Below are 26,925 nucleotides of genomic sequence, written 5' to 3' on the forward strand. Positions count from 1 at the left end.
CAAAATCAATAACCTAATGTTCCACCTTAAGAAACTAGAGCACAAAAAAATAAAAGCACACTAACTCTAAAGCATGCAGAAAAAAAAGAAACAATAAAGAGTGAGGATATTTGAAAGAGAGAAGAAAAACAACACAAAAACATCAATGCAAACAAAATTGAGAAATCTTTAGTCAGATTGTCCAAGATAAGAAAAGATTAAAATTACTAATCTGGATTGGAAAAAAGGATATTACTACCAACCTTACAGAAATAAAAAAATATATAAGGGAATACTATGAACAACTGTATGCTAGCAAATTACATAACCTATATGAAAAGAACAAATTCCTAGAAAGACATAAAACGCCAAAACTGACTCAGAGAGAATCTGAGTAGATCTATAAGAAGTAAAAAGACTGATTTAGTAATAAGGAAAACTGACCTGAAAGAAAAGCCCAGAACCAAATGGCTTCATAGGTGAATCCTATCAACACTTCCAAAAAAGAGAGAACACTTTACAATGCACTCTATGAGGCCAATATCACCCTCATTCCAAAATCGGACACTACAAGAACACTACAGACCAATATTCCTTATTAATATAGACACAGAAATCCTAAAAAAAAAATACTATAAAACTGAATATGGCTATATATAAAAAGTACTATACACCATGACCAAGTGTGATTTATCCCAGAATGCAATATCAGTTCAACATAGAAAAATCGATCATTGCAATACACCATAATATACAGGTCAAAACAAACGTAACTGTCTCAATAGACACTGAAAAAGTGCTTGACAAAATCCAACATCCTTTCGTGATAAAAACACTCAAAAAGTTAGGAATAGAAAGTAATATCCTCAATCTGATAAAGGGCATCTATGAAAAATCCAAAGCTAACTTCACACTGACTAGTAAAATACTGAAAGCTTTACCTCTAAAAACAAACAAGACAAGGATGTCCCCTTTTGCTACTGCTACTCAACACTATACTGGAAGCAGTAGCTAAAGAAATTAGGTATGAAACATAAATAAAAGTCATACAAATTGTAAAAAAGAAGCATTACATCTCTATTCACAAATGACATGATTTTGTATATAAAAAATCCTAAGGTATCCACACAAAAATCTGTAAGAGCCAAAAAAAAAAAAAAGTTCATCTAGATATCAGAATACAAAATGAATATACAAAATCAACTGTATTTCTATCCACTAGCAATGAATCATCCACAAGTGAAAATAAGAAAACAATTCCATTTACAACAGCATGAAATGAATAGATATCTGGGGATGAAAAAAGAAAATTTGTATACTAAAAACTACGAAATGTCACTAAGACAGAATAAAGACTTAAAAAACTGAAAGATATTCCTTGGTCACAGACAAGAAGAAGTAATATTGTTAAGATAAAAATACTCTCTCAACTATATCTAAAGAGTCAATGCAACCTCTATCAAAATCCTAAGTGGCTTACTGCAGAAATTAACAAGCAGATCCTAAAATTCACAGGAAAATACAAGGAACCCAGACTAATCAAAACAACCTTGAAAAAGAACATCAAAAGCTACAAACTTCCAGTTGCAAAATAAATAAATCCTGGGGATGTAATGTATAGCATGGTGACTATAGCTAATAATACTATACGGTATATTTGAAAGTTGCTAAAAGAGCAGATGTTAAAAGTTCTCACCAGAAGAAAAAAAATATTTGTAATCATGCATATGCTGAGGGGTGTTAACTGGACCTATTGTGATGATCATTTCACAACACATACAAATAGTGAACCATTTTGTCGTACACTTGAAACTAATAGAACGTTATATGTCCATTACACCTCAATTAAAAAAAAGAAAGAAAGGAAAGAATAAAAAGAGCAAAGCTGGAGAACAGATGCTTTCAAATTTCTAAGCTTACTATAAAGTTACAGTAATCAAGACAGTGTGGTATTGGGATAACAGACATAAGATGAATAGAACAGAACTGAGTGTCCAGAAATAAACTCTTACATTAATGGTCAAATGATTTTCAACAAGAGTATTAAGACAACTCACTTGGGGAAGAAAATATGCTTTTCAACAAGTAGGGCTAGGACAACTGAAAATCCATGTGCAAAAGAATGAGGTGGAACCAGTATCTCATACCATATACAAAAGTTAACACAGAATGGACCAAAAGTCTACATGTAGAATTAAAATTATAGAACTCTTAGAAAGAAAACATGATCTTGAACTAGTCAACTGTTTTGTACTTATGATACCAAAAGCACAAGCAACAAAGGAAAAAATAAACTGGACTTCATCAAAGCTCACAACTTTTTTGCTTCGAAGGATACTATAGAGAAAATAAGAAGACAATCTACACAGGAGAAAATACTTGCAAATTAAACATTTCACAGGCATCTAGTATCCAGAATATACAACTCTCAGAACTCAACTATAAAATGAAATATAATTCAATTAAAAAGGTAAAGGACTTGGAGGCACCTGGGTGGCTTAGTGGGTTAAGCGTCTGCCTTCAGCTCAGGTCATGATCTCAGGGTCCTGGGATGAAGGCCTGTGTCGAGCCCTGTGTCAGACTTCCACATCAACAGGGGAGTCTGCTTCTCCCTCTCCCTCTGCCCTTCCTCCCACCCAGGCGCACCTGTGTGCTCTCTCTCTCTCTCTCTCATTCTCTCTAATAAATAAAATCTTTAAAAAGGGGGGGGGAGGATTTGAATAGACATTTCTCCAAAAAAGATACACAAATGGCCAATAAACACATGAAAAGATCCTCAATACCCATCATGGAAATGTAAATCAAAACCACAATGAATGCCTTAAACTTATGAGTTAGGAAAATAATGATTCAAGGTGATGTCCAAATCCTCATTGCTAATGTAAGACAAATTTTTGAGTGGGTCAACTTTTCCCCTAAGGTGACTTGCCTACTTTGTGAGATGCCTGGGAGTTGCCATCTGCCTGTTCCCCTTTAAAACGGAAAGAGCAGACTGGTATGAAGGTAGAAAGTGAGACTGAAGAAACACTTGTTTCCCATAAATAGTAAACTGGATTAGCCCTCAAGGGAAAAACAAAAACAAAGAAAACACAATCAGATGCCACTTCTCATCCACTAGAATGGCTATACTCAGAAAGATGGATAATAACAAGCATGATAAGCATGTGGGGAAATTTCATTCTTTTTAACATTGGTGGTAGAATATAAATGATGCAGCTGCCTTGGAAACGGTTTGGCAGTTTCTCAAAAAGTTAAATATAGAATTACTGTATGACCCGGCAGCTCAACTCCTGGAACAGTATATACCCCTAAATTGAAAACACAGCCACACAAATGTTTGTACATCATTATTCCTAATAATCAAAAAGTGGAAACAACCCAATGTTCACCAACTGATGAATGGATAAACAAAATGTGGTATATCTATACAATTAAATATTATTCAGCCATAAAAAGGAATGAAGTACTACTAAATGCTAAAACCTTGAAAACATTATGTGAAGTAAAAAAAGCCAGACACAAAAGACCACATATTTTATGATTCCATTTACATGAAACATCTAGAACAGTCAAATTCATAGAGATGGAAAGTGGGTTAATGGTTATCAGGGGCAGAGAGTAAGGGGAAATGGAGAGAGAATGCTAAAGGATACAGATTTCTGTTTCTTATTTTGCTAACCTATTCCTTTTAGCTAGTCTAATATTCAACCCCCTAACATCCCAATTTGTGACATGTGCCCAACCTTAACTGGCTAATGCATCTGAGAACTAGAACTTCTAAGTTAGTCTAGAAAAGAATTAATCTGAAAAAGAAAAGAGAAATCAGACTGGCGGGGAAAGTACTTTTTTTCTAAGTCTGGAAACTACAAACTGTTGTATCACCAACTACTGATGTTTACTGTGAACGAATGCATTACTTTCACTTGGGGTCAAACACTAGCTAGCCATATTATATGTCTTTTTTTTTTTTTTTTGAGTGGTCAGACAATAGAAGAATAACCAAAATACATTGCTACTACTATTCTGGATCCAGTTCTACACCTCTAAAATAGAAAATCATTTCTCAATTCATCTCCCTACACTCAAAGGCATTCTTCTGGATACTGAAAATAAATACGCACTTTTGGAAAATGTATTACAATGAATAAGGAAAAGTAAATACTACTACAAATTCCTACAATCTTTCTCTTTTATACTACTCCATATTTAACGTGATTCTTTTACTGTACCATCAACTTTACTCCTTTGTAGTTGCCTAAAATCCAGCAAAGCACTACATATTTATTCAAATGGTTGCTCAGACCCAACGTTTTCAAGAGTTTTAAAGAAATAAATTCACCAAAAGGATTCATATTTTCCTGAAAGACATTTTACAATAAATGGCATGTAAGCAGCAGTTTATTATAACCATCAACTTGCCTCTAGAAAGCTCTAAAGACAACTGATGCTTTTCCATCAATTGGGAATTAACCGGGAATCTTAAACCTACTGATTTAAAAGGATTCAGACAATGATGACAAATTTTTGGTGACACAAATGTACCTTTTACTAGCTATTTTACCTCAGTTTTGGGTGGGAAGGGAAAGAGTAATGTTGCTAGGTGACACAATTTAAGGATTTCCGAGTGTTTATTTGACATAAAATACCAACAATGAATTTTACTTCCTTTCATTCAATTCTTGTTTTCCCAAAATGCAACTTTTAAATAATTTTCTAATTTATCCTTTTTTAGTAGGTTAGAGACTGAGAATAAAGTACAGAACCTAAACCATCATTAAGATCATCTGGCCACTTGCAATGACATGGATAGAACGAGAAATTATAATGCTAAGTGAAGTCAGTCAGAGAAAGACAAATACCATATGATTTAACTCGTATGTGGAATTTAAGAAACAAAGGAACAAAGGAAAAAAAGAGAGAGACAAGCCAACCAAGAAATAAACTCTCAACTACAGGGAACTGATGGTTACCAGAGAAGAGGTGGGTGGGGGGATGGGTTAAACAAGTGATGGGGATCAAAGAATGCACTTCTCAGGATGAGCACCAGGTGATGTATGGAATTGGTGAATCACTATACTGTACACCTGAAACTAACATAACACTGTTATGTTAACTAACTGGAATTAAAATTAAAACTTAAAAAGATCATCTGGGGGTTCGTATTATATTTCTTAAGAATAAATTCTTACTGGGGCACCTGGGTGGCTCAGTCCATTAAGCATCTGCCTTCAGCTCAGGTCATGATCCCTGGGTCCTGGGATCAAGCCAGCATCCGGCTCCCTGCTCAGCTAGGAGCCTGCTTCTCCCTCTCCCTCTGTCTGCCACTCCCCCTGCTTGTGTTCTCTCTCCCCCCCAGCGCCCCCCCCCCGTCAAATAAATAAATAAATCCAAATAAGTAAATAAATTCTTACTGACTTTGAACAGGTCTTAATTTGATTCAATTTTATCACTTTTAAGGTTCTAAAATTCAAATAATGTTTTAAATTCTTCCATAAATTCTGTGCTTCAAATTCATTTTCATGTAATCTTCCAATAATATTTGAACTGTTATTTTAATTCTATAAATATCTACAAAAATATTAAGTGAATAATATAGCTGATATCAGAACCCAGATAATTCTGTCTCCACTATATCCCACTTACTAGCTTTTTAATACTCAAGTTTCCTTGGAGATTAATTACTATCTCCTACACTGAGCTGTTGTTAACAATTAAATCGGGTAAAACATGTAAAATGCTTGGTCCAGGGCCTACCACACATAAGTAGACAAAACTATTAGCTATTATTACCAATATATGACAACTGCTTCTATTAGAATGTTCACTCCTTAAAAACTTCTCAGATAGTGGGGGCGCCTGGGTGGCACAGCGGTTAAGCGTCTGCCTTCGGCTCAGGGCGTGATCCCGGCGTTACGGGATCGAGCCCCACATCAGGCTCCTCTGCTATGAGCCTGCTTCTTCCTCTCCCACTCCCCCTGCTTGTGTTCCCTCTCTTGCTGGCTGTCTCTATCTCTGTCGAATAAATAAATAAAATCTTTAAAAAACAAACAAAAACTTCTCAGATAGTGAAAAGAGGGGAGCCCGGGTGGCTCAGTCTGTTAAGCATCTGCCTTTGGCTCAGGTCATGATCCTGGGGTCCTGGGATCAAGTCCAGCATCAGGCTCCCTGCTCTCAGGGAGCCTTGTTTCTCCCTCTCCTCCCCACTCCTGCTCTCTCGCTACACTTCTCTCTCAAATAAATAAAATATTTTTTAAAAAAGATAGTGAAGAGATAGAATCGTATCTGAAATGTATTTGGTGTTCATGTGAAAAAGCCAACCTATTTATTAATTATTAGAATCCTAATACTTCCTGAGACTCATAATACTCAACTGTAGTAATACACCTAAAATCCAAAATCAATCTTCAAATAATGAATATTTAGGTTAGTTCAAATTTTTCACTATTCTAAACACTGCAGTGATCCTACACACATGACCACTTCCTTAGAATACTAAGAAATGGAAATGCTAGCTTCAAAGTAAAGGCATGTGCATATTTTAAACAAGCTCCACACCCAATGGGGGCTTGAACTCACAACTCTGCCATTTACAATAGGCTTTCCATTAGTTTACTAAGTGGTGTATATACCTCTTAATCTTAAACTGCACCACAGAACCATCCTGCGCTGTCACCTTCAAATTAATAATGACCATTGTTCTAAGCCTTGACACCTCCCTTGGTCTTTTCATCAGCAATGGAGAGCACCGGAATCTCCTCAGCTGCCACTTCACAAAGGAGGTACCAGGTCCTCACTGAAACAGCACAAGCAGCACGAGGAGCGGCAGAAGGAGGTCGCAGCAGTGGAGGAGGGAGAGGGCATGCCAAGAGGGTCTTTTTTAGTACGTCTTGACAACATACGTCACAGTCTTTTCCAAATTTCATATACAATAGCCCAGAAGTTAAGGAATTCTCTTAAACTTGTTGCATATGTTTCCTAGTTCAGTGTTTTTTAACTCTGCTAATGACAGGTTTTACTATTAGAACTATAAGATGTTTCATATAGGCAAATTTATCAAGCATTTCTGTGATGATTTTTAACTCTGGTATAAGTTTTGAGAATGGTCTTCCCTATCCCCATATATAAAATATATTTCCTTATTTCTTTCCCATTTTATCCTGAAGATTTAGAACTATTTTAAATTTATTTTATTATAAAGCACCTATATATCACTTTTTATGCAAATGAACATTCTTTCTTCTTCTTCATCTAAACTACCACGTAATGAAGTGGTCACATGAGCTCCTTCTGTAGCAAACAGAAGTCCTCCTTTTAAAATTTCACATCCTTTTTTAATGTAACTGTCCTTGACTATAAAAAAGATGTGCAAGTCTTTCTTAAATAAAAAGAGCCTAAATAAATAAATAGAGGCTCCTTAGAATAGGAAGAATAGATACCCTACCAATGTCAACCTCCTTGAATCCAATGGATGGATTCAAGTTCATCCAATAAACGATCCTAACAAGTATTATTTAGGGATTTAACAAGCTGATTCCCAAATTCACATGGAAGAGCAAAAGGCCAGGGGTGCCTGGGTGGCGCAGTCGTTAAGCATCTGCCTTCAGCTCCAAGGGCGTGATCCCGGCGTTATGGGATCGAGCCCCACATCAGGCTCCTCTGCTGGGAGCCTGCTTCTTCCTCTCCCACTCCCCCTGCTTGTGTTCCCTCTCTCGCTGGCTGTCTCTCTCTGCTCTCTGTCAAATAAATAAACGAAATCTTAAAAAAAAAAAAAAAAAAAAAAAGCAAAAGGCCAAGACACTAATAAATCTGTATTAGTCTCCTGTGGCTGCTATGACAAATTAGGGCCACAAACTTTATGTTCTGTGCTATATTTACCCACCTTCTCTATATACAGATCAATGTATTGTTAAATGGGAGTGGAAAAACACACCTTAAAGCCACCATGTTATGTTGTTGGGTTATCAGACATAAGTTATATAAGAGTCATGAAGACTTCTTTCAATAATGAGGGGAGATTATCTGATAATTTCTACCATGATGCTATAAACATTTTTCAGTTAATGTCCTGTTTTCTGTTCTTCTTTTTTACACAGTATAAACTTTAGGTTCTGAACCAATTTTTCTGCACAGGTACTAAAGACAACCCAAGGTCTCTTTCTGATCAGGACACTAACTTTAAATGTTTTTTTTCCTACCATTGTCAATTAAAAGGAAATTGCTCACAAAAAAAGCGACTCTGTTCTCCTCATACCTAACATATTCATTCTTGAACTACGTAGTATTTACTGAGCACCTATTATATGCCAGGCACTATGCTGAGTCCAGGAACATGAAGAAGAAAAGACATACCTCTGCCTTCAGGAAGGTAGTTATGATATGTCATGCAAATAAATACATTGTAATAAAATAACCAAATTACCAGAAGTAAATAGCACAGTGTAGGAAAAGCTCCTATGCCCTTCTGATAGGGGAAGCTTCACCAAAACTATGTACAGATTTTGCCCTGAGCCTTGAAGGAAGAGCAGAAGCTTTCAAGTCTAAGAGTGACATGAAGACAGCATGGTACAGTGAATATCATTAACAAGGGTACAGGCATCACAGAAAGTGACTTCTGATTCAATATTGCTAAAATGTAAAGTACCAGAGAGGGATAACAAGAACTTAAAGAAGACAATGTGGCAAAGATACATTTATGTTGGCACACTTTAATCTGACTTTGAGATGTCTGTGGGATACCCTCATATCCATTTATCTTTTTCTACCACATTGTCAAAGATGAAAGTTTCATGTTTTAGTAACTTGAAGAATGATGATGCCATGGACAGAAATACAAAAAAAGAGAAAAAGGGCAAAAATCATTTAGATTGTATAGATATTTGAAATTAGAAACAGGTTTAACAAACATACTTATCCTAATTTTCTATTTCCTCCAAGGTCTATTTCTATCACATGGATCCTTCTAGGAGAAAAGATGTTAGCTAATATATGAACACACACATGTATACACACAAGCCATGACTGAATTTAGAAACAAGAAAAAAATGTTTTTCAGAAAATGTACGCTTTCTTTTTTAAGACACTGAAAACTTAACCCAACATGTTTCTCTTTTCACTTTAACTGCCAGGAAATCTAAGAATCAAATTCAATGCCTTAGAGCTTTAATCAGCTCATCGCTAGAACCTGATAATGTTTCCTTTCTTTAAATACTGGCTATTCAGGTGTCTGTTTTACCACTAATTGTTCTACTGTACACTTTATACAGTCCTATAAGCTATATAAAGTCATTTAGATGCAACAAAATCCTTAATAAAAATGAAATGTTAATGCAGATAATGCAGAGGTGGCTTATAGTATTTGAAACAGCTTATTTTAGTAAGCAAATTAATCAGTAACATTTATGTAAATAATTTGCTCAGTAAGTCACTTCTTCATAAAAATACAAAGATAAAGTATTTCAATTAGGTCAAATTAATTTTTCAAATCAGAAAGACTCAAATTAAAGAATATAAAGAGTATATACAAATAAAAGAATATTAAAAAGCCTAATATCATGTATATAGAATTACTAATTTTGCATATCAAATCCTTAAAAATATATTCAAGTATAAAATCAAGTTATTTTTATAAGCAGTTTACAATTCACAATGACTCCTACACATTTTCAGATCTTCATTCATATCAGTCCAAACTTAATTATACCATTTTTATCAATTTAATGAACATATAGTATTTGTTTCTATCCTTATACATTACTATTTATACCTATCGAATATTTCTTATTTTTCTGACAGGATATTTTGATCTAATTTTCCTTGTGAAAACATTAATACATTCATATTGGAGAAAAATAATCACGTATTTTTCAGTAACCAACTGATAACAAATTTCTTCTCTAAATATAAAAAAGGAAAAAATGGGGAGCAAGTTGCTTTGTATGAAGCCAATTTTCAGTCTCATTTGTTTCACAGAACCTCTTATCATCAGCATCAGCATCAGCATTTCAATGTCTTGAAAACTTATGTTTTAGGGTTTTTTGTGGTTTATTTTTTCAAGCAGGCATGAACATCAAGTAAAGAAAGTCATTCCTGACAGATGGCACACAGACAGATGCTTTGGGACTGCTTCGGCTTACTGACTTAAGAGCCTTCAGGCCATGGTGAGAAGGGAATCAGGCAGAGCCAGTGGGATCCATGAACTGAGACTATCGGCTAACAGTCCAAGGAAACCAGGATAATTAGAATTCACAGGACAAAGCACCAAAGAAGAAAGAGATGCACACAGTGAGAACTCAGGATACTGGGAAGGTCCCCTTCCAGTATGATCATAACATACTTACAAGGAAACTTCCCAAGACAAGAGAAAGAATTATGTGAAAGAATTTGAGAGAACAGAACCAAATGATCACAGAAGACTGAGAATAGCACCTGCTCCCAAGAGCTGAACAACAGAAAGCTCATAATTTGCAGGGCATTCACCGGATAGAACACTCAGGAAGATGTTGCCTCATAATAGGTAATAATTAGCCCCAGACAGATTCACTCAACAAATCATAAAAGCAGGACCTGAAATGCTCAAACTGCTTTCAAGTAATTTACCTGCAACCCTGAATAAAGCTCAAGAATTTATAGGAATACAAAAATATCCAGAAGCTAAGAAGATCAAATTCACAATATCAGGTATCTGAAAATTAAAATAGAAGGAAGAAAATAATTCAGGATAAAGAAAATAATCAATTGATTAAAACTGACCCAGAACTGACAAATAAGTTAGAACAAGCACAGAAGTATATTAAATTATTTTAATTGTATTCCATGTGTTCAAGAAGTTAAAAAGACATACAGACAATATAATTTTACAGCCAAAATAAACTGGATAAAAACTACACCTAAGATGAAAAATAAACTAGATAAGATTAATGCAGATTGCATGTAGCAGAATACTAGTGAACTTGAAGACAGCAATAGAAACTATCAAAGATAAAACAAAGGGAAAAAAGAATCCCCCCCAAATGGAAAAGAATGTCAGTTATTACTACACTTGATCTTAGCCAAAAGGCCGACCCTTAAAAAGTTAAAAATTGAGCTACCCTATGATCCAGCCATTGCACTACTGGGTATTTACCCCAAAGATACAGACGTAGTGAAGAGAAGGGCCATATGCACCCCAATGTTCATAGCAGCATTGTCCACAATAGCTAAATCGTGGAAGGAGCTGAGATGCCCTTCAACAGATGAATGGATTAAGAAGTTGTGGTCCATATATATACAATGGAATATTACTCAGCTATCAAAAAGAACGATTTCTCAACATTTGCTGCAACATGGATGGCATTGGAGGAGATAATGCTAAGTGAAATAAGTCAAGCAGAGAAAGACAATTATCATATGGTTTCTCTCATCTATGGAACATAAGAACTAGGAAGATCGGTAGGAGAAGACAGGGATAAAGAAAGGGGGGGTAATCAGAAGGGGGAATGAAGCATGAGAGACTATGGACTCTGAGAAACAAACTGAGGGCTTCAGAGGGGAGGGGGGTGGGGGAATGGGATAGGCTGGTGATGGGTAGTAAGGAGGGCACGTATTGTATGGTGCACTGAGTGTTATACGCAACTAATGAATCATCGAACTTTACATCAAAAATAAATAAATAAATAATTTTTAAAAAGTCAGTTATTTTCAAGCTATGAGACCTTCCAATATACCAATAATACTTTCCCAATATACCAATCTAATATTAATATTTCCTCATATACTAATAAATGAAATTCCAAAAAAGAAGGGGAGAAAGAAGTGGGGAAAAAAATGGAAATGGAAGTACACTGTTGAAAAGTTGTTATACAATATAAGAAGTGATACAAATGGCATATCACCTAATAGTAGACTGGTAAGATAAAAATGTATATTATAAATCATAAAACAATCACTAAAGTAATAAAATAAAGAGATGCTAATAAACCAACAAAAGGAGATTTTTAAAAGAATCATAAATTTATTCAACTAATACAAAGAAAGCAAAAGAGAGAGAAAAGGGAACTAAAAACAGGCCAAATAGAAAACAAACAGAAGACAACGGGTTCAAACTTAACAAAAACAATAATGACATTAAATGTACATTATCCACATATGAATGACTACTTATTGGTCTGAATCTGAACAGAACAATTACAAGTAAGGAGACTGAGTCAGTAATCAAAAGCCTCCCAAGAAGAAAAGTCCAGGACCAAATGGCTTCACTGGTGAATTGTACCAAACATTTAAAGAAAAATAATTACCAACCCTTCTCCGACTCTTCCATATGAGAGAAGAAGAGGGAGTACTTCTGAACTCATTTTATAAGGCCAGCATTACCCTGACATTTAAGAAAGAAAAGAGAAGAAAATAAAATTTAAAAACTATAGGACAATACCCCTGAAGAACACAGATGCAAAAATCCTCAAAAAAATAGCAGCAAAACAAACTCAACGAGTTAAAAGGATCATAGCCATGACTAAGTGGGATTTATTTCAAGCATGAAAGGATGGTTCAACATCCAAAAATCAATGTGATTCACCACATTAACAAAAGGAAGGATAAAAATCACATAATCATCTCAATAGATGTAGAAAAAGCATTTGACAAAACTCAACATCCATTCATAATAAAATCCGAACAAACTGGGTATATAGGACATGTACCTCCACATAATAAAGGCCACATATGACAAGCCCACAGCTGACATCATACTCAATGGTGAAAAGTTGAAATATTTCCTCTAAGATCAGGAACAAGACAAGATGCTACTTTTATTCAACATTATGTTAGAAGTCCTGGACAGAGCAATGAGGCAAGAAGAAGATAAAAGGCATCTAAATCTGAAAGGAAGATGTAAAACTGTCTTTATTTGCAGATGACATATTCTTATATATAGAAAATTCTAATGAGTCCACCAAAAAACTGTTAAAACTAATAAAATCTGTAAAGCTGCAAGATACAAAATCAGTATACAAAATTCAGTTGCATTTCGATACCCTAACAATGAGCCATGAGAAAGAAAAATTAAGAAAACAAACCCAGGGGTGCCTGGGTGGCACAGCAGTTAAGCGTCTGCCTTCGGCTCAGGGCGTGATCCCGGCGTTACAGGATCAAGCCCCACATCAGGCTCCTCCGCTATGAGCCTGCTTCTTCCTCTCCCACTCCCCCTGCTTGTGCTCCCTCTCTCGCTGGCTGTCTCTATCTCTGTCGAATAAATAAATAAAATCTTAAAAAAAAAAAAAAAAGAAAAGAAAACAAACCCAAGGGCCCCAGGCTAGCTCAATCAGTACAGCATGCAATTCTTGATTTCAGGGGGAAAAAAAAATTTACAATTCCCTCAAAAAGAAAAATACCAAGGAATAAATTTAAGCAAGGAGGTAAAAGATCCATACACTAAAAACTATAGGACACTGATGAAAGAAATTGAAGACACAAATAAACAGACTACATACTCACAGATTAGAAGAATAGTTAAAATGTCCACACTACCCAAAGCAATCTAAAGATTCAGTGCAATCCCTATCAAAATTCCAATGGCATTTTTCACAAAAATACAAAAAACAATCCCAAAATTTGTATGGAACCAAAAAGGACCTCAAACAACCAAAGCAATCTGGAGAAAGAACAAAGCTGGAGACATCACACTCCCTGATTTCAAGCTCTATTACAAAGCTAAAGTAATCAAAACAGTATGATATTTGCATAAAAACAGATACACAGACCAATGGAGCAGAATTGAGGGAAATAAACCAATGCATAAATGGTCAATTAACGACAAAGGAGCCAAGAATACACAATAAGAAAGATAATCTCTTCAACAAATGATGTTGGGGAAACTGGACAGCCACATGCAAAAGAATGAGACTGGATCCCTATGCTACAACATATACAAAAATGAATTAAAAGTAAATTAAAGACTTAAACTAAGACCCGAAACCACAAAACTCCTAAAAAAGCACTAAGTGGTAAGCTCCTTGACACTGGTCTTGATGATGGTTGTAAAAAAATAAACAAAACATCCACATTGGAAAGGAAGAAGTAAAACAATTTTTATTCAGACGAGACTGTCGATGTAAAAAATCCAATGGAATCAATAAAAAATTAATATGACCATTTGAGTTTAGCAAGACTAAGTGAGTTTATAGCAAGATTTCAGGATACAAGTTCGATACACAAAAATCAGGGGCACCAGCCTAGCTCAGTAGAAGAACATGTATGTGATTACTGATCTCGAGGCCATGAGTTCAAGCCCTACAATGTGTGTAGAGACCACTAAAAAGGGGGAAAAAAAACACTTAAAAAAATTGTATTGCCATACACTAGCAAAGAAATGGATATAAAAATACCTTTTACAACAGCATCAAAAGTAGAAAATACTTAGGGATAAGTGACAGAAGATGTGTAAGGCCTGTACATTAAAAACTGCAAAACACTGTCAGAGAAATTAAAGAAGCCCTATGTAAATGGAGAAACATACCTTGTTCATGAGTTAGAGAACTCAATATTGTTGTCTGTTTTCCCCCAATCAATATCCCAGGAGGAATTTTTTTTTTTAAAGAAACTGACAAGCTAATCTTAAAACTCATATGGAAATGTAAATGACCTGATACAGCCCCCACCACCCCCACATCCAAAAAAATCTTTGAAAAGGAAGAAAGTTGTAGGAACAACACTACCTGATTTCAAGATTTATTATTACAGTAAAAAAAAACTAAACTAAAACCGTGTGTGTGTGTGTGTGTGTGTGTGTGTGTGTACACACATAGAGAGAGAGAGAAGTAGAAAGAGAGAATAAGAGAGAAGGAGAGGGAGGGGTCTTGGCTCTAACACAAATAAACAGATCACTGGAATAAAATAGAAATTCCAGAAATAGGCCCTCACATATATAGACAAATGAGTTTTGGAAAAAGTGCAAAGGCAATTCAGTGGAGAAAGGGCTTTTTTAACAAATGGTACTGGAGCAAGTGGACATTCATTTGCAAAAAAAAAAAAAAAAAAAAGTCAATCCATACCTTAAACCATATTTATGAAGTTAACTCAATAGATCCTAAAATTACAAAATTTCTTGAAGGATAGCAGACACTCTTTGTGACTTTAGCTTAGGCCAAGATTTAGATCTAACATCAAAAGCATAAACCATAAGAGACAAAAATGATACATGGACTTAATCAAAATTAAGAATTCCTACTCCTTCAAAGAAAATATTAAGAAAATTAAGACAATCCAAAGACTGGGTAAAAAGATCTCTCCAAACCATGTATCTGAAAAAGTACTTGTATTCAAAGAATAAAGAATTTTTAAAACTGAATGAAAAAATTTGAATAGACACTTCAAAGAAGTTATACAACGGAAAAATAAGCACATGAAAAGAAGCTGAACCTTATTAAATATCAGAGAAACAATTATAACCATATTTATTACAGTGGTTGAAATTAAGAAGACTGGCCATACCAAGTAGTGTTGATACATGTGTGGAGGAAACGGAACTCTCATATCCTGCTAGTAAGAATGTAAAATTGTAAAAAACAATATGGTAGTTTCTTATAAATTTAAACATAACAACTGTTATGTGATCCAGCCATTCCACTCCTAGGTATTTATCCAAGAGAGAAAAAAAGCGTGTGTCTATAAACAAGTACACCTCACTGCAGCTTTATGTGTAATAGCCCCAAACTGAAAATTCATAAGTCCATCAACAGGTGAATAGATCAACAAATTGTGGCATATCCAAACAATGGGATACTACTTGACAACAAAAGCAATATACTCCTGACACACAACAATATAGACGAATTTCAAATAAGGCTGAATAAAAGAAACCAAACAAGAAAGAGTAAATACTGTATAATTCCATACATACACACACACACACACACGTAACTGTGTGATTCCATATATATACACACACATACACGCACACATATATACATAAAAAGTTTCACCCAGGGGAGGGGGGGAGGATGGGGTGCATGCAGGGGTGAGAAAGGGATTACAAAGGAGCAAAAGGAAACTTGAGGAGACTATAGATATATTTGCTACCTGCAATGTCTGAATATGTGCCTAATCTTAATTGTCATGATGGCTTCACAAGGTGTATATGTATGTCAAAATTATTCAATTGCATGCTTTAAGTGTGCAATTTATTGTATACCAATTCTATATCGATAAAGCTATTAGAATGATCCAATAATCAATGTATTTATTTGCTGAATAAGCACTCATCTTATTTTTAAATCATGAAGACTGAACTGTTACCTTGCCACAGAAGAAAATTAACACTCAATATCCACTACATGCAGGCATTATGTTAGCTACTTTACATGTGCTAACTTAGTGTCATTATTTAAGGCTTTTATTTTTTTTTAATTCTATTTTTAAAGATTTTATTTATTTATTTGACAGAGATAGACAGCCAGTGAGAGAGGGAACACAAGCAAGGGGAGTAGGAGAGGAAGAAGCAGGCTCATAGCAGAGAAGCCTGATGTGGGGCTCGATCCCAGATCGCCGGGATCACGCCCTGAGCCGAAGGCAGACGCTTAACGACTGAGCCACCCCGGCGCCCCTATTTTAAGGCTTTTAATTGAAAAAAGGGGACAGGAAGGGGAGAGGATAACACAAAACTTTTGAAACTAGACAAGGCTTTATTTCTATTTTTTAAAAACTCTAACTTCCAGTTCCTACAAATAAAATACATAACAATATCAATAACACAGCAGATTTAAATCTAAGTCCTTCAGAGTCAGGTCCTATAAATTCAGCTGGAATGTCTCATGTGTCCCTTAGGAACACATGGCAGGAAAAAGGTTTAGACTAGATGTTTAAATTACGTTCTCATATATTTCGATGCACTGAATTCTCTCTAAATACTCGGAATGGCAATTCATTTTAAGGGTTAAAAATACAGTTCATATGGAACCAATCAAAAATAAAAATCCTGTGTAACTGGCAATGACCAGTTTGCAAACCAGTTTCCTCACAGTGCTTTTATGTAAAACTTGCACCTACTTCCAGAAAGGATTTGAAATGGCTCTTTCACCTGCAAAATAAGGTACCTGATTGGTGGACCTCTAAGACACGTTACAGTTTTTGTCACTCTACTTTTTTACACTCGTTTTCTTGGGAATTACATTAACCATATTTCAAGCAAAATAACTGTAACCATTTAAAGATACAGAATATTTTATTCAATTAACTAATATAGTAGAACCAAGTACATTTGTTTTTGTTTTGTTGTGTTTTTGTTTCAAGTTTTTGTTTAATTTCTAGTTAGTTAACATATACTGTAATACTAGTCTCAGGAGTAGAATTTAGTGATTCATCACTTACATAACACCCAGTGCTCATCACAAAACGTGCCCTCCTTAATACCCATCACCCATTTAGCCCATCCCCCCAGGCACCGCCCCTCCAGCCCCCCTCATTGTTCATTGTTAAGAGTCTCTCTTGTGGTTTGCTTCCTTGTCTTTTTTTTTTCTCCTATGTTCATCTGTTTTGTTTCTTAAATTCCACATGAGTGAAATCATATGGTATTTGTCTTTCTCTGACTTAATTTGCTGAGCATAATACATTCTAGCTCCATCCATGTTGTTGCAAATGGCAAGATTTCATTATTTTTTATGGCTGAGTAATATTCCATCATATAAATATATACACACACATATATACACACTACCTCTTCTTTATCCATTTATCAGTTGACGGAAATTTGGGCTGTTTCCATAACAAGTACAACATTTGAATATACATCTTTCACTCCATATTTTGACAAGGTTTCTAAATCTCAGCACTATATTTAGAGCTAAAATATTGTTGTGATGTATTATCTGTGCAATGTAAGATATTTAGCAGCATTTCTGCAGCCCACTAGATGCCAGTAGCCTCTCCCCCTTTTTGTGATAACCAAAAGTATATCCAGACATCATTGCCAAATTGCCAGAGGGACAAAACTGTCCCTGGTTGAGAACTACTGGTCTAAAACTACTGAAGTGTAAAAAGAGACAAACCAAAAAAAACTTTTTTTTTTTTGAGAGAGAAAGAGAACGCACTCGTGAACCAGTAGGGAGAAGTAGAAGGACAATCTCAAGCAGGCTCCACACTCAGCGGAGCCTGACATGGGGCTCAATCCCACAACCCTGAGATCATCACCTGAGCTGAAATCAAGAGTCGGATGCCTAACTGACTGAGCCACGCAGGTGCCCCCAAAAAACAGACTCTTAACTATAGAGAACAAACATGTTTACTGGGGAGGTGGTTAGGGGAGATGGGTAAAACAGGTGAAGGGGATTAAGAGTACAATTACCTTGATGAGCACTGAGTAATATATGGAACTGGTGAGTCACTATATTGTACACCTGAAACTAGTATAACAGTATGTTAACTACACTGGAATTAAAATAAAATATAATATTAAAAATAAATAAAAATAAGAGTACCGAAGTGCTGTAATCTCTTAGTATGGCCCTCCTCCACTGACAGGGCAGAGTCTGAAAGCACAAAATTCTCTATTTGAAGGTTCTTAAGGATATTTTAAGTGTTTATATATAGTATATGCTCCATATTTTTAAAAGCCCATAAATAAAAAACAAAAAGGGTTTTAATTATTGTTTTGTTTTCAAACCACGGAAGCTAGACCCTACAAAATATCTAACAAGTGTAGTCTCTTAATTTAGACCATGTCACCCAGATAAAAAAAAACTTTTATGCCCAAGATGTATGTATGAACTATTCCCTAACCACTCTATAACTAAAAAATACAGCAGTTAATTTAGGAAATGTCAATACTCTATTGGGACTCAACTTTGTAGCTCTGACTTTACTCACCCTACAGTTTGTCCCAAGTAGGTGTCAAATTCCATTAAGTCTCCAATTTTAAACTGCCATTAGCTGTGAACATCTACAATCACACATTGACTTTCTCTGTTGCACTCTCTCAACCAAACCTTTTCTTCAATGACTTAACTCTCAAGTAGAATGAAAAGAAAAAGATCACAATCTCAACTATATTTAGAAGATTCATATTTTCTTGAAAACTGGATCTTTTTATATTGCTAAGCTGGATTTAATTGCTTTCTTATTCCACAGAAATAACTGTAACTTATTTTGCTGTCATAAATGTAGGAAGAGTAAAAAACAAACTGGAGATATGAAATCTGGGCTCCAGTTCTGGCCTCCTAGTAGCTGGATGACTACTTAACATTCCCAAACCTCAGCTTTTTCATTTGTAAAATACGGAATATATCTACTTCTATAGTTACTGTGAGGATTAAATATAATTTATGTGAAATCATTTTGTAAACCATACAAATGTTGTGTATTATTGGTGGTATCCTGATTGTTCGAATAAACAGAGAAACATGCATCTCAAATACAGGATTTACTTATATCTCTAAACATCACTTTTCAGAAAAACACATTAGAAAGAGCTTAAGATAATAAATTCTGAACTAGGATTCGGGCATCTGGGTTCTAAACTTGGCTCTGCCAATAACTCTCTATCAACAAAAGCAAAGTAACTTTCCCTTTCACCTCAAATTTCACCTAAAAAGATCCAAGTACTGGACCTGGTGTTGCATAAATATCATTACAGCCCTTATCAGCCTATGAAATGAGCAAGTATTCAAAAGATTCGTTTAACCCTATTACCACGACTCGGAGCACTCTTTGGTCTGCCAGCCAAAGAGATGTAGAGGGCAACAGAGGGTAGGAAAATTTTAACTAAATAAAACCAGAATTGCATACAATGTCCGAGAAGTAAAGGAAGTTATAAACTATGTTTTTCTGTAATTAATAATAATCTTCCCTCTAAGTGACAGTAATGATGAACAAGGTACTTTAACAGAAGGGCGGGGCCCTTGCCCTAAGATTTTTGGAAACCAGCCACTTCCCAGAGGTGTAACTGCTTCTTCACCCTCAGTACCCAAAAAACTTGAAAGATTAAGGTTTATATTGTTCGAGTTCGGGTTTTTTTTTTTTCTCCCACTTGGATGGGGACGGCGGTAGTCACCTGACATACATAGTCTATAAACACCATTATCGACAACATCAAACCTCCGGAAAGTCTAAAAAAGATCTAAGTTTTTAGAGTAATGCTAGTTTGTAAAAATGAGCTCAGACTATTAACTCAAAATTAGATAATCCTGTGTTGGTGGTGATTAGTATTTGCCAACTGCCAAGTTTTCCCTTCCCCAAATTATCCACCCTCCCGCGTCCTGCGGAGGCGACGCCTCGCCCTCTATCCCCGCACAGCGCCAAGGCGGGCGGGAGAGTCCCCAAGGGCTCCCAGAGGAGGGAAGGCCTTTGGGCGCCACCACCCCTCGCTCCTCACCGATGACGATGCGCAGGTGCTTGAGACGGGTCAGCGCGTCCTTCTTGGTGTCCAACACCTTCTGGGTAGACTTCTTCACGTCCCCGTGCGGCTTCTTGGAGAACATCCTGCCGCTGCCGCCGCCACGGCCGACTCCGGCCCCCTCCCGGTCCGGTCCTGGCGGCGGAAAGTGGAGAGAGTGGGCGGGGAGAATACTAGCGTAAGCAGCTCATTCACTCCCCAGGCTTGCGGGCCCCACCGCAGCCGACTCCGCTCACATCCAGGCCAGGGCCGCCACCTCCACCCGCCTCGCGCCGCAGCTGCAAGGCACCTTCGGTTCCGGCTCCAATATGGCGGATCCCCTCTCCCAGTCCTGCACGGAACGGGGGAGACCCGGCAGGTCGGCCGCTGCCGCCTCCGCTGCCTCCTGAAACCGCCGCTCGCAGCCACAGGCCGGGACCGGGAGCCGGAGCCGCGGAGGTGGGGCTCTCGGCGGCGGCAGCACAACTCCTCTCCCTGAGGCCCCCTTAAGGTTAAAGCTTCTTTAGCAGCTTAGACCCTGCATAGGCCTAAACGGAGCGCGGTGATGAGGTTTCACGACTCTGCCGTCGGTGGCGAATGGTCCCCGTGGCAACCGCCTTCTGACGTGAAGGCTTCTTGACGTCATGCCAGCGTGAGCTCATCTGTGGTATTACCCACCTTTGGCTTCTTGTGTAAGCCGCCAAAGGAGGAGCCCAAGAAAGTCAGAGAAGGGAATTTTTCCGCGCCATTGTAAGCGAAGGGACTCCTAGCCAAACGAGTGGTGGTGCATTGTTTTTGTTTAAAAAGGTAATTCATCTCCACTCTTTACTATGTCATACATAGTAACTTAAAAAATAGCTCCAAAACATCTAAACAGACGTGAAATATATTTTAGATGCCAATTCTGAAGGCGTTGGATGTAACACTCCTTCATTTCCTAAGTTGAATTTTGTTTAAAAGATTTTTTTTTTTGGTTTTGCAAAGTGATGATGGACAGTTTATTGTAGTCTAGAGATTTGTAGGGTTGTAGTACATCCTCTAGGTTAAAAGTATCTTGCGCATGAAAAAAATAATAAAATAATCTTGCACAAATAAATGAAGCCCAAAAGCATGCAGTAACAGAATGCAAAATTACAAGAGTAAAGAAATCTGGAGAACTTTGAGGGTGAATTTTATTAATATGTAGGGTACACAAATCCAGGAGAAAAGTGCTAAGGTCTCCACCTTAGAATGTAGAAAAGTTCATAAAGAACACAAAAAAATCACAGAAGCGTATACTCATAACTAAAACATGAAAATGTAGGGCACCTGGTTGGCTCAATCAGTTGAGCCGCTCACTCTTGATTTCCACTCAGGTCATGATCTCAGGGCCCTGGGATCAGCCCACTTTGGGCTTCTCACTCAGCGAGGAGTCCCGTTGGGGATTCTCTCCCTCTGCCCCTCCCCCTACTCATTCTCTCTGTCTCTTTCTCTCTCTCTCTCTCAAATAAATATTTTTAAAAAACGTGAAAAGGTCACACATTAGTAATTTTTAAAAATCAGAGTAAAACAATATTTTTAAACAATTTTTAAATAGCTTCATTGAAGAGAATTGATATACAACTAACCGCACATTTTCAAAGTGTACAATTTGGTAAGTTCTACATTTGCATACACCCATGAAAACATCACCACAATCAAAATACTGAACATATCCATCACCCCCAAAACTTTCCTCTTGCCCCTTGATAATTCCTCCCTCTTGCTAGCTGATCCCTGGTTCCCAGGTGACCACTGATCTGCTTTCTGTCACTTGGAGTTCCCATTTTTGAGGGTTCTATATAAATAGAAGCATTCAGAATACTCTTTTTTGTTTTTTTGGTCTGGCTTCCTATGCCCAATATAATTTATTTTTTAACAATGGTGATGTAATGTCTTATTAGTCAAATTAGTAAAGTCTGTTTTTAAATCAGACATCTTACTCTTGGTAAGTGTGACAGATACTCCTATTGCTTGTTGGGAAGAAGCATTAATTACTACAAGCTTACTGGAAATTAAAATTTGGCATTATGGATCAAGACACTTAGAAACATTTATAAACTTTAATTGTTTAGTTCCACTTTCAGAATTCTATTCTACAAAATCATAAATGGGTAAAATATGAGAAAATATTAACACATGATTATAACATTGAAAGTTTGGAAACAAATGTCCATCAGAAAGGAGATGAATGTCCAATGGGTAGAATGTTATATGACCATGAAAATTACTAATATGAAGATTTTTTTAACGACATGGAAAATTCTCAAGACAATGTTAAAGTGAAAAAGCAGATACAAAACTGAAATATGTATGTTATCAAACTCTGAAAAAAATTATGCATAAAATGTAATTAGAAAAAGATGAAAAAATATTCCAAAATTGTGATTATATCTGCAAAGTGAAATTACAGGTGATTTTAATTTTCTTCTTTATATTTTGCTTTTATTTCCTTTACAAAAAGCATATATTGCTTTTACAATTAAAATTTTTTTAAAAAGTTGTTTTAAAGAAAATTAAGAAAATCTAATGTACCAATTGTAAACTAACAAAACAAATTAAGATGTATATGTAGGAATAGAAACTCCTTGAAAAGAAAGGCTTTTTACAAAAAGGTATCTTTATGTTCTACGATGGCACAGAGTAAATATTTGTTGGTTTTTAAATTTTTGTTTATATTATAAAATGTTTTCTTTTGATAATAGAAGAGTTATCTGATCCCATGATTCTATCATTTATTTTAGTTACCGCTGTCCTGCCTATAACTTGTATCTTTTCTGAGATACTAATATCAAATTCAAATATACTCAAATTTAAACTACTCAAATTCAAAATATATAAAATTGAAACTTGTCAACTTTGTCCTCCTTTCTCCCAAACCTGATCATCTTCCTTCATCTGATATCTTTATTGATTAATACCACTATCAGCCCTGTTTTTTCAGTCCAGAAACTCATATCATCTTATGTCTTCTTCTCTTTTTCCTCTCTTGTCCTGTTACCAAGACCTGATGATTCTAAATATTTCTTGATTTAGTCATGTTCTCTCCACTATCACAACCTTTGTTTGGGCTCAGATTTTCACCATTTCTAGCTATGGGTGCTAGAAATGGCAGTGGTTTCCTCCCCACCCCACCCCCCTTAGTAGGATTTGAGCCTCCATTCAGTTTTAAGTAAATTTTAACACACACACACACACACACACACACACACACACACACACACACACTCAGAAGTCTTATCTCCTTGCAATTAGTTTTTGAATGTCTGTCTTAAAATCAGGAAATGCATAGCACTTCAGGTCAAAGAATAAAACCCACATTGAGGGACTAACTTCAGAAAAGCTAGAAACGTTCAGATTTTATATCTTACAGACTTAGTCTTTTGCTCTTTCTAAACTTATTAAAGTGGAGATTAAGAAAAAAGTAATTAGCTACACTCATTATAGTGGATGTAAGTTGGTGTGCCTGCCTTCTGATAATCATACCCAGATTGTCCTTTGAAAAACCACCTCTTTTGGCCTCTTTGGATCTCATGCCTCATGGCCCCATTTAGATTTCAGTACTCAAGCACCCCCGGGGCAAAGGAGGTGTGTTAGGGATGGGCACAAGACCATGTTAGTTCGATAAAACTCACTCCAACAACTATTGAGAAAGAGAAACTCTTTTTTCAGGATGAAAACCTGGAACTGCTAGGAACCATGTGAAAAGAATCTGCTGGAGATAGCACCAATACTCTGAGAACAGAGGAAATAGAGGAAGAGACTGAGTTTTGGTAACATTGGGCATTTGGATTGAACTTGCCTGAAGTGCCATGATCTTTTCTACTTCGCAGACCAATAGTTTGTGTTGGGTTTCAGTTACTTGCAACAGGAAAAGTCCTGATTTGTATATTTTAAAGATATTTGGTAGGCTGAATAGGGGTTTGCAATTTTAAAAGAAAAGAAAAAAGAAAAGAAAAGAACTGCTTGAAAACAACATTGCAGCCCTCTTCTGAAGCCCTCCCACAGCATTTACTTTTTTCTCTCCCACGACACTCCCCACACTCCATGCTGTAATCATTCTATGCTTCTTCTCCCCTATATTCAACTGTAATCTCTTCTTAAAATAGGTTTTGAGAAGACCTTGGACTGTGATCAATAATCCAAGACTCCAAGAATCGTTTTCTCTCCCTCCCTGCTTCCCTTTCTTTCTGTCTTCCTCTCTCTCTTTGTCTGTCTCTATCTCTCTTTCTCTGCCTTGTCTAATGGTACCTGGCATGTGGTAGGTGCTCAATACATATTTATGGCAAGAATGAATCAACACTGGGCACTCAGTAAGCATTTACTGAATTTATGCAAATAATGGAGTTGCTCTTTCTGCTGTCAATTCAGGAACAGTAACCTGTTTTGGGGAACAGAGATGTTAGGAGGACAAAGAAAGGAGAAACAATTTCTTAACAGGGGCAGGCCAAAATGTAAGCCAAGCCAATCCTTTACTTTGCAGGTTTTTATTCATAGGGAAATAAGTTCTATGGGTTTTTATGAGTTTAAGGTAGAATTTTTTAAATCTTTTATGTTGATCTATTTCAACTGTGGATGTAAAATTGCTATTGGGTCTTAAAATATCAGAAGATTGTATATGGTTGAGACAAGAATAAAGGTGCAAAGAATAAGAGAAAGAGGAAAGAAAAAGAAAAGTAGGCTTTATTAAACATTTCCACAATTTATCCATGAAAATGAGCATAAATTATGGTCACCAGAGACTCAATTAGAAAGATAAACTTGGGGGGCGCCTGGGTAGCGCAGTCATTAAGCATCTGCCTTCAGCTCAGGGCGTGATCCCGGCGTTCTGGGATCGAGCCCCACATCAGGCTCCTCTGCTATGAGCCTGCTTCTTCCTCTCCCACTCCCCCTGCTTGTGTTCCCTCTCTCGCTGGCTGTCTCTCTGTCAAATAAATAAATAAATCTTTAAAAAAAAAAAAAAGAAAGATAAACTTGGGGGCTACAGTTTGGACAATTTATTCTTTCTTCAATCTATTACTAAGAATATTTTCATATACTACTTATGTGTCATCTTTCATATATTTTTTTCCTATTTGCTATAACATATCCCAATTTTTTGCTGCAAACAGCTTGACAACAAAAAGACTTTTAAGCAGACCTATTTATGTTTTCATACCACACTCTTCGGAGGGAAATCATTATGTGCAGTCCTAATTACTTAGATGACTGCATTTTATTATATAAGCTTGTACATTTTCTTCTATTACATTAGACATTGTATCTGTTTTAGTTTCATTACTTGTGAATGAGAAGTCTGAAATGCCAACTGTGTTGCAATGGTAAGAGTAAGAGAAGCATTGCTTACCAAGTGAATCCTAATGAAACACAAATGGGAAGGATCTGAAGTTAGCAGAAAATTAAGAACCCAAAGAAGTGATCAAGAGATAGACTAGCAGTTCTTAGACCTTTTGGTGTCAGGATCAGAATTATTTAGGATCACCAAAGAGCTTTTGCTAAACTATTACATTATTAAAAATTAAAGCCAAGGAGGGGCGCCTGGGTGGCTCAGTCAGTTGTATCTGACTCTTGATTTCGGCTCAGGTCATGGGCTCAGGGTCTAGAGATCAAGCCCCAAGTCAGGCTCCCTGCTCAGCTCATAGTCTGCTTGTCACTCTCCCCCTGTTCCTTGCTCCTCTCCTCCCCCGCTCATGCTCTCTCTATCTCAAAAAAAAAAAAAAGATAGTTGGATACTTACTTATAATACCATATATTCTTTTGATTGAAGTATATGGGAAAAATTTATGGCCTCATTTAGGTATGTAATTGGAAAAGGGAAATATTATCATTATTTTATTTAAATTCAATTAATTAACATAGAGTGTATTATTGGTTTCAGAGGTAGAGGTCAGTGATTCATCAGTCTTATATAATACCCAGTGCTCATTACATCACATGCCCTCCTTAATGTCCATCACCCAGTTACCCCAACCCCCCAAACCCCTCCCCCCCAACAACCCTTGGGTTGTTTCCTATGATTAAGAGTCTCTTATGGTTTGTCTCCCTCTCTTTTTCGTCTTTCTTTATTTTTCCCTCTCTTTCCCTATGATTCTCTGTTTTGTTTCTTAAATTCCACATAGGAGTGAGATATAATTGTCTTTCTCTGATTGACTTATTTCACTTAGCATAATACCCTCTAGTTCCACCCACATCATTGCAAATGGCAAGATTTCATTTTTTGATGGCTGAGTAATGTTCCATTGTGTGTGTGTGTGTATATATATATATATATATATATATATATATATATATATATATATATACCACATCTTCTTTATCCATTCATCTGTTGATGGACATTTGGGCTCTTTCCATAGTTTGGCTATTGTGGACATTGATGCTATAAACATTGGGGTGCAGGTGCCCCTTTCGATCACTACATTTGTATCTTTGGGGTAGATACTTAGAAGTGCAATTGCTGGGTTGTATGGTAGCTGTATTTTCACCTTAAATAGGAACCTCCATACTGTTTTCCAGAGTGGCTGTACCAGCTTGAATTCCCAATAGTGTAAGAGAGTTCCCAAAAAGGGGATTATTATAATAGCTTTTTCAGA

General features: G+C 36.4%; 1 protein-coding gene and 1 non-coding gene across 9 annotated transcripts in view; one reads left to right on the forward strand and one right to left on the reverse strand.

Annotated features, from left to right (window-relative positions):
• Positions 1 to 20,895, reverse strand: part of RALGAPA1 (Ral GTPase activating protein catalytic subunit alpha 1) — a 258,245-nt gene extending 237,350 nt beyond the window's left edge. For 3 of the 8 annotated variants that reach the window (XM_087858978.1, XM_087858977.1, XM_045799907.2), the window contains exon 1: positions 20,315 to 20,895. In XM_087858978.1, coding sequence (XP_087715104.1) covers positions 20,315 to 20,420 — 106 coding nt within the window. In that variant the 5' untranslated portion in view covers positions 20,421 to 20,895. The remainder of the gene's footprint in view (positions 1 to 20,314) is intronic. The other 5 variants (XM_045799947.2, XM_045799939.2, XM_045799929.2 and 2 more) reach the window with 3 other exon arrangements.
• LOC123794391 (U12 minor spliceosomal RNA) lies at positions 2,796 to 2,945 on the forward strand. The gene has a single exon (XR_006780188.1). It is a non-coding gene; the product is annotated as a U12 minor spliceosomal RNA (small nuclear RNA).
• Positions 20,896 to 26,925: the final 6,030 nt, after the last annotated feature.

Source organism: Ursus americanus, chromosome 35 (assembly GCF_024610735.1).
Source record: "Ursus americanus isolate L20-20 chromosome 35, mUrsAme1.1.p, whole genome shotgun sequence".
Lineage (NCBI taxonomy): Eukaryota > Metazoa > Chordata > Mammalia > Carnivora > Ursidae > Ursus > Ursus americanus.